This window comes from Tenrec ecaudatus, chromosome 11 (assembly GCF_050624435.1).
Source record: "Tenrec ecaudatus isolate mTenEca1 chromosome 11, mTenEca1.hap1, whole genome shotgun sequence".
Lineage (NCBI taxonomy): Eukaryota > Metazoa > Chordata > Mammalia > Afrosoricida > Tenrecidae > Tenrec > Tenrec ecaudatus.
The window spans coordinates 60,735,503-60,744,897 of NC_134540.1; the positions used below are offsets into that span (position 1 = coordinate 60,735,503).

The 9,395-nt window shown below is 39.1% G+C and overlaps 1 protein-coding gene and 1 non-coding gene across 2 annotated transcripts; both read right to left on the reverse strand.

Moving 5' to 3' along the window:
- Window positions 1-3,133: 3,133 nt before the first annotated feature.
- Window positions 3,134-3,274, reverse strand: LOC142461878 (U4 spliceosomal RNA). The gene has a single exon (XR_012787050.1). It is a non-coding gene; the product is annotated as a U4 spliceosomal RNA (small nuclear RNA).
- Window positions 3,275-8,835: 5,561 nt separating this feature from the next.
- LOC142460731 (dolichyl-diphosphooligosaccharide--protein glycosyltransferase subunit 4-like) lies at window positions 8,836-9,026 on the reverse strand. Its single transcript, XM_075562530.1, has one exon. The coding sequence runs from the start codon at window positions 9,000-9,002 to the stop codon at window positions 8,886-8,888; it is 117 nt and encodes a 38-aa protein (XP_075418645.1). The 5' UTR covers window positions 9,003-9,026; the 3' UTR covers window positions 8,836-8,885.
- Between the last annotated feature and the right edge of the window lie 369 nt (window positions 9,027-9,395).

A 9,395-nucleotide genomic window follows, 5' to 3' on the forward strand; every position in this document is an offset into this window, starting at 1 on the left:
GCCTGCATATTATATAAGAATAGGTTTAGTATTAAGAAAGCAGATGGACATTGGGCCCCTACTCAAGTACTCACTTAACAAGAAAACTCTGAGATGCTCACTTTCCTGACACTGTCACTGAAAACAAAACGGGTGCATAAGCAAGCATGGTGAAGGAAGCTGATGGTTCCCAGCTATCAAAAGATATAGCGTCTGGGGTATTAAAGGCTTGAAGGTAAACAAGCCGTCATCTAGCTGAGAAACAACAAAGCCCATGTGGAAGAAGCACACCAGCCTGTGTGATCACAAGGTGTTGAAGGGATCAGGTATCAGGCATCAAAGAACAAAAAACTCATATCATTGTGTATAGGGAGTACACAGTGGGGATCCATAGCCCTTCTGTAGGCAATTGGACATCTCTTTACAGAAGGGTCATGGGGAGGAGACAGCCAGTCAATGTGCTGTGCAGCAATGATGAAACATACAATTTTCCTCTAGTTCTTACATGCTTCTCCTACACCCACACCACTATCATGATCCCAATTCTACTTTACACATCTGGCTAGAACAGATGAGGTACACTGGTACAGAAAGTAACTGGAAACACAGGGAATCCAGAAGAGATGATCCCTTCAGGAACAGTAATGAAAGTGCCGATACTGGGAGGGAGAAGAGAAGGTGGGGTAGAAAGGGGGAACAGATTCCAAGGATCTACATATAACCTCCTCCATGGGGAAGGGACAACAGAAAAGTGGGTGAAGGGTGATGTTGGACTGTGTAAGATATGACAAAATGACAATAATTTATAAATTATCAAGGGTTCATGAGGGAGTGGGGAGTGGGGAGGGAGGGGGGAAATGAGCAGCTGATACAAGGGCTCTGGTAGAAAAGAATGTTGAGGGAAACAGATGTACAAATGTGCTTGACACAATGGATGTATGTGTGGATTGTGAAAAGAGTTGTACAAGCCCTCAATAAAATGATTTTTTAAAAAAAGAATACTTGATATAAAGTTCTTTTTAGACATATTTGAAGATCACTGGATTCATTTCTCTAGAAAATGCAACCTAACACAGAGGAGGAAGAAAGGAAGGAAAAAACAAAGAAAAGAAAAAGAATCTATTCATGTTTTGAACCCTTTTTAAGACACACAATTAAGTCAGAGAAACAAACAAACCACTGCCTGAGATTTATCACAAAGCAAAATAGACTAGCCAAACTCTGTACCTTGTCTGTTAGTGAGTGACAATGGTGTTTGAAGCAAACTACACAGAAGGAAGCCCTAGAATTTTGGGGAAAATTATGCTCCCCATCTGGACAATAAAATACAACCACTGCCCACTTAGTGACAATGGAGTATCAAACCAAGCCCTTCCTATGTGAAGGGACCTTCATTTCAGTCTCCAGGCCCTGACCTCCATCATAACACAAGACAATAGCTTTCTTTGCTCTGCCAATTCATTAGAACCTCCTTGAGAGACTTTCTTGGTCTTCACAGAGACCTCAGTTATTTCTACCTGCCTTTGAAGTTTATCCCAATAGTTTTATGAAAATATATCCTTTAACTTATCATTGTGATAAGGGGGTAATATTCTAGAAATCAGAAACAAAATCATACAATATTATTATCAAGGTAAAGAGAATGATTGATGCTTTCGAAATATAGCATTGGACTGCCTGAATAAATAATTTATATGTAGTAGATGGTTCCACCAGCATTCTCTTAGAAGCACGAACTACAACATTTTGTCTCATGTACTTTGATCATGTTATCAGGAGAGATTGATCACTGGAAAGGGTCATATCATACTTCTTCAAGTAGATCAGGGGCACGTTCAGTAGAATGAGAAAGACCCTCAGTGAGATGGGGTCACACAACGGTCACAACAATTGGGCTGAAATATAATAATGATCATGACGGCCTAGGAACTGGCAGGGTTTTGTTCGGTTGTACACAGGGTTGTTGTGGGCCTATTCAATGGCCCTAAGAACAACAGAAATGGTGCAGGGAATAGGTTTAGGGTGAAAAGTTAGGATCTTATATATCCACATTCATTATCCTTGAAATATGTGTTTTAATCAATATACCAAATAATCATAACACAGGCATCTTTCTTCCATCCTAGTGGTATACAAGTCCAAAGTACGTATTATGTTATCGGTTCCGGGAAAGGTCATCCTGCTTGGCAAAGCAGATGGGCAGTGGGAAAGAAGACTCTTGACAAGATGGGCAGAAGCAACAGCTGCAATCCTGGGTTTCCATCTACTAATCATTGTGAGGGTGGCCAGGACTGGGCAGAGTTTCATTCTGTCACCCAAAGTTGCTATGCATGGCAGCTAACTTGATGGCACTTATCAACTCCAACAGTGTACCCTTCTTGCCGTCAAGGTGCTTGTGACTCGCAGAAACATTACAGAATAGAATAGAGCTGCCCTATGGCAGTTTCTCAGACACACTATTGATAAGAGTAGAAGACCTCATCATTCGCCGACCGACCAGGTAGTGATTTTGAACTGTGGACATTGGGAACACCAGACTGGCACATAGCTCACTACTCCCGCAGGATTGCTCTTTGGGATTGCTGTGAATTGGAGTCAACTCAACGGCAGAGAGATTGTTTTTTTTATCCTGCGTGATTTAGAAAAACAGCACAAAACAAAAGATACTTTAAAAAATCAATGTCATTTTAGTTGATTGCCTGCACACGGGCACAATGAACTAAAAGGCCCAGAAGGTCTCTTTTGAGAATCTCTTAGTAAAGTCTACGTCAAAATTAGCGAAGTTTTGAGTTTTAATGAATGCACCCTTTTAAAGGTGACAGCTGGCGTGCTTAGAGAAAGAAACATGAATTTGATGTATCTTTTTCCGGACAGTGGAAGGTCTGATACTAGGCCTGAAGGGCAGACGCAAAGAGAAAGTATAAAAGGATAAAAATGGAAACTCCTCAGCTACTAACCAGGAGAGTTGTGCGGGATGCACTCATCTGTAAAATGATAGCTCAGATGTTAACATTGAAAAGGTAAAATAAGGTGCATCAGTGAACTCTTCAACTAGTGAGCAACATCAGTCTCAAGAATGTTGGTAAGGTTGCATGTTCAGGTTATAATTATCTGGCTGTTAATTTTTTTTCTTTTCTTTTTCCTTTTTGCTCAGTCTCCATAGAGACAGTCAAAAAGTGCCAATGCCGACTATATTTCAAGTCGTCACGGCGGAGTATTGGGAAAAGTTTTCAGTTAGCAATAATCACGCCTCAGATAAACCTCATTGGCTACGATATTGCCACTGCACAAAGCTTGGCTGTTGATTTTTTATAAGTCCAGCCTTACTGCTCTGTGTCCCCAAATTTCTACTTTTGCATTCAATTATTCCTTCTACCACCAGTTGCCTCATTGAAACAATGCTGTGATAAGTCCCTTTTCCTGTCAATGTATACACATCAAGATGCAAGCTATCACAGTTTTAAAATTCTTTCACAATAAGATCCTAACTATTCTCAGCCTCACTTCAAAATTGGCCTTCTTGACCTTCCTCAAAATCTCAACAAAAACGATTAACTGTTAGTTTTGAGATCAACTGTTTATTGATTTGCTAAATTACTCTATGTTCTGGAGAAACACCTGGACTGGGGAGATGTGAGGGATCCTAGCCTTTTGGGACTGGGAGATGTGCAGCTGCTAGGTAGACTTGGGGGCGGGGTGGGGTGGGGGAGCGGGAGTTGACAGTGTTCTGCTATCTAAAGGACTAAGGCTACTCAAACTCTGGCCCCAAACTGACCGGTGTGGCCTCCACTTCTCAAAAGAGCCAGATTCCTGCGCCAAGGTCACTGGTTTTGTTCATATTATGACCATGTTTCTCTTTCTCCCCTAAATTCTTTCACTGACTGATGATTAATACATTTGTCTCCTCATTATATGATTATTGTGGTTGGGTGGCACTGAGCTTGTGCTGACGCACGTACAGCAAAACAACATACCGTCTATAGCTTTGCGGTCCCAATAACCGTTCTATGTCTGAGCCCATCCTCGCAGCCACTGTGTCAATCTATCTTGTCGAAGATCTTCCTCTCTCTGATGGCTTCTCCACTTGAGCAAACATGGTGTTCTTTCCTAGGGAATGGTCTCTTCTGATAACATGTGCAAAGTAGGCGTGGAAACGCCCCAGCACACTTGCTGTTGGCTGGAGCATTCTGGCTGCGCTTCTTCAGAGACAGATTTATTTGCTTGTTCTTGGAGTAGACTGGCACTTTCAGTAGTCTGCACCGGCACCATAATTCAAACGCATGGAGTCTTCTTCCGTCTTCCTTATTCAAGGTCCAATCCACATGTACATGGGAAGTTAGAGTAAAAACATTGCTTGTGTCAGGTGCACCCTAGTAAAAACCTTGATTTTCAACACTTTGTAGAATGGGTACAGATTTACCTAATGTAATGTATTTTTTCATACCCCGACTGCTGTTTCTGTTAGCATCAAATCTTTGGCAAATTCAACCTTCTCTCCATTTATCTTGATCTTACCTATTGGTCCTGTGATGAGGAGTTTGGTTTTCTTTGCACTGAGTTGTAATCCACACTGAAAGCTTCAACCTTTAGTCATCAGCAAGTAGTCTGACAACTCCTCACTTTCAGCAAACACATTAGCAGCACAAAAATACCTACTGAATTGAGTGTGGGGTCAGTATGTGAAACACTTCACTAGTTTGTCTAAAGTAATGCACACACTAACTGCTGCTATTTAATTCAGAGTAAAAACTCAGTCACAAGGAATAGTTGAGCAGTACACCCACATTGAGTTTTGTGAAAAGAGGGTCTTGAGGCTCTATGCAGAGTTACTTGGAAAATAAGACATTTTCAGTTAATCATGCCTTTTATTGGTGAGGAATTGAAAGGGTGAGGTGCACTTATTCTATATTTCTTATTCTTGCTAAATTTTATTTTTCTCTTATAGTTTATATACAGGCTAAGGCTGCTTTACTTGTTCATTGTGTAATCATATTACTTCCCTTTGCATGCATTTATTGAATGGTTATTCTCAGTAAAACACATTTTTTTTCTAGACATGGTGGTAGTGTAATGATTGAAACAGCCACGTATGTAGAAAGAGAATCTAAAATGAGTGCATTTATGGAAAAATAATTTCATATTGGCACGTAAAACTAGTACACATTACTACGAAGTTAAAACAATGTGACACAATGCAGCCCTAGAGGGTATTAATTAAATAAAAGTCTATTAGGTGATAACAATTAAGTCAAGAAAGGCCAGAAGGAACCACACAAAGAAAAATATGTTGTTAGTGATTCCCAAGCAGAAAAAATAATAAATGGAAACACCAAAGAGCAGAATGAAAGACCAAGGATACAGAGTTTCAATGTAAGAGCAAGGGGTTTCCGTTAATAAACCACTGTGAACGAAAATGAAGGTGACTTGGAATACAATCACACAAACTGAATTAAAAGTTGCGGAATTCTGAAGTGTGTAATTTTCAAATAAGAGCAAATTAACTTGTTAACTGACTAATTATATTGTTTGTTCTTTTGCTATGTATATGAAGGGTGTTGTGGATGACTGCTTAAAAGAGAAAATCTCTAAGATAATTACATATTTGCCTTGGTGAAATGGATAAGGAGAGGGGCAGGCTAGGATAGATACATTTAAAATGCTGATATGTTTACTAGATATACAATGTAAAGTTGATAAAAAACCTTTAGAGATGACGGTCTAGAGATAAGAGAAGTGTATAAAACTTTGCATTTATATCATCCATCTATGGATATTATTTAAAAAATGCAATTTAATAGATTCATCAGAAGGGTACATATAAATAGGAAAAGGAGGTCCACATCAAGGCCCTGCATGCTGAAATATGTAGCAGTCTGTTGGGGGGGTCAGAAATAAAATAGATGAGGAAAATCACTCAGTGAATATGTAGGACAATCAGGGCTGGGTGCTCCTCTAGAGACCACCCAAAATGGTTATTTCTGGAACACTGCATGACTAACGCTGTTAAGTCGAGATGGGAGAAACAGGGGTGTTTGGAATTAGAAGACTGTTGATCACTGCTGATTATAAATTGAATTGTATATACCCAAAATATATTCTGAAGTCCTAACTCCTACCTATTAATGTAACTTGGTTTGGGAAAACAGTGTCTTCTTTTAAAAGAAATCAATTATGTCTAGGGAGCCATGGCTCATAATATTGACCCTGCAAAAACCAAAAAACAGGCCGCCCTGTTGGTGGTGTCATGAAAGGGGAGGATGTATAGAATATAATGCAAGCTCCTTATGCTAGCTTTAAAGGCACTCCCTGGGGGCCGTCGTTATTTTCTATGTTATAAATAGCATCACACATAAGATGAAGACAAATAGTATGGGCAATGCAGCTACAATCTGTACAAGTAACCCTGGAAACTGCCTAGAATTTCAACTGGGCAAAGAAAGGATCTTCCCTCGGGTCAGCCAAGGGAGCCCAACAATGCGTGTGCACTGAATTGAGACTATGATTCTCCAGAACTGTGAGGGAAGAAATGTTATTTAAAGCAATTCACTTTGTGACACTTTATCACATCCTTATGAAATTAAGGCATCCTGTACAATCAAAACTGATCTCAATCAAGTGGATTCTGACTCATAAAGAGATTGGAAGAATGCCCCTTTGTGGGTTTCTGAGAGTAATTCCTGGCTGGGGTTGAAAGCCTCCTCTTTCTCCCTTGGAACAAATGATGGTTTTGAACTGTTTATCTGATTGCTAGTAGCCCACAACTCACCTAATATACTAACAGCGCTCCTAAACTAAGATACCAGTAAACATTATCATCTTAATTTTTGTAGCCGGCAAGAAAAATCTCAATTGGAATTTTCTAAGGCAACAATGGGAGACAAAAAATGAAGAAAACCAACATGATTGTTTTTATTAAATGTGGATCAGAAAATTATAGGTAAGCATAATATAATATCTAGGGAGATTTTTGCTTTTTAATGGGAGACATTTTAGAATGGCTGTTTACTGGTGGGATGATTGGGAGAATAGGTCAAGCTAGTGATGCAGAAAGATTAATTGAAATAGTAAAACTTGAGAAGTAGAAGAATCAGAGGAATTTTATAGACAAGGGCAAGCACTTCATTGTAATATTAAAAAGGTAGAAATTATGATTACAAATGAAATCTGGTAGAACATTTCATTCTTAAATGATGACTTAGCATATATTGCACCTAAAATATCCCCAAAATGTGTTCTCTAAACACTTTCAATTAGTCCAAAAAGCCTGGATATTTTGAGATTGTCAAGCCATTTGCAATATTGTCCCCTTTCTATCATAATCTCTCTATTATGCCCTGGAAAGACCATTCAGTGGTGGTAAGGGGGTACCATCAAATTCGTCAGGCAGCTTTACTAACTATATAAATACATACGCAGTGAGCTTACATTTTTTTATGTTCTCTAGCCTAATATGATCTATGCTACTTCAATTTAAATCTAATTGACCAAAAATATTTCATTGTAGGGTAGAGGAAGCCTAAATTCATGTAGATAATTAGTCCTTAGGTTAGAATCGTCTGTGAATGCTGGATTTCCGTTTGTATATTTTGTTACAAATAAGTACAGACCAATAGTTGTGTGTTAGATGGCTCGTCATAAGTTTCCAGAACTTTAGAAGCTATTCACCAAACTAAGTCATTGATCATAAAGTTTATAGACTATACTTTGCCCAAGTTCTTCAAACCCCAAACTTCATTCTGTAAGGTAACTTGACTCTGTCTAAAGAAGTATCCTGTGCTTTGTCCTTTGTTTAATTTGATCAATCTTACGTCAGTCTTTCTATATGTTTATTCTTATGTGCATTTATGTTTATGTGTATATATATAAACACACATACATACATATAGATATGTATACACAGGTATATACATAAGTATAAACATAATAATCTATCAGTCTATCTATATGTTGTTTTCTTCTTAAAAATGTTTATATAACTTAACACCTACCAAAGCAGCCTTTTTGTGCATCTGCATAGTGTGTGTATACAGCTTAGTGGCATCTTACTGAATATGTGTCTTTGTGGTTTCATTATTTCACTCAGCATAATGTCTTCCAGATTCAAGAACCTTTCAGTATATTTGGGGAACACACTTTTCTTTATGACTGCATAATATTTAACTATTTACCTTTATAGATTAGATAGACTTAATCATTTGATAACCCATGGCTTAGCACTATATACATTTTCAAAACTATATTCTGTGTCTATATAGCATCACAGTGATCATTTAGACCTATGTACGAAAATTTATTTTAAAAATTAGAAAATTATTCAGGTATGGACAGAAATTATGTGTGAGAACTCTTCCATATATGGTTGTTGTTACTTGGAATAAATTCACCAGGTTGTTTCTACTTTAAAAGGGGGTCAGTTATGCTAAAAGATTTAGAACATATATTTTAAGGTAAAGAAAGAATCAAGCTTTCATTTTAATATTGTTTCATACATTTTTTTCTCTGACTCAATCAAATTCAGAACAGTATCAATTTTGCCTTAAAACAAACAAAAAAACCCCTCCAAATTCACTTCCATTGAGTCAAAGAACCACAGTCCAGAGAAAAGGATGACCATCTTTCTTTTTTTTGGGGGGGGGGCACCACAAAAAATATATATCTATATTTTTATATTGGGGGTACAAAAGCCAGCAGCCCCTATAGTGGGCCCTATTCGGTGGCAGCTTCTTGTTGCACAGGGTTAAGGAAGACTTTGAGGAAATAAAAGTTGTTTGGAAAGCTCCAGGCATAGTTGCTTTGTATGTTGTGATGGGTAGAAGGGATGAAGTGAAGGGTGAGGGCAGGCCCTCACACCCTCCATCTTGCCTCAGACTAGGTCCTGGAACCCTGGGGCTGAGAAAGCGCCACTCTCAGTCCTGCTTCTTGGGATTGTTGACGGCCACGTAGTGATAGAGAACGACAAGCAAGAAGAGCGACACGCCCAGCATGTTGGCGAAGATGGCGAGCTGCACGTCCGTGATCATCATGCAGAGCAGAGGGCGCACTGAGGCTCGGGCCGGCACCCTCCTCGCCTGCGCCGAGAGGCCGGTCCTCGCCCCCACCGACCAGCCAGCCACCCGGCCGGTGGACCCGGGAGGGCAGGGGACGACCCGACCATCTTTCTTGTAGAAGAACTTCTGTTGCTGCCATGAATCCCAGAAAGCTTTCTATGAAACATCCTCCTGAGAAAAGCCTTCATTCGGTAGAAAGGAAGACAAAGTTCGATTTCCATTAACTTAGTAAGATGTGTCCTTCAATAATAGGTTTGTTTACATAATCTAGTGTTTTATGTTTTCATTTCACACAAAGCATAATAGGGTGCTGAGACATACAAAGGGAATGAGTAGTATTGTCATGCATAAACACATACTCAATATCTT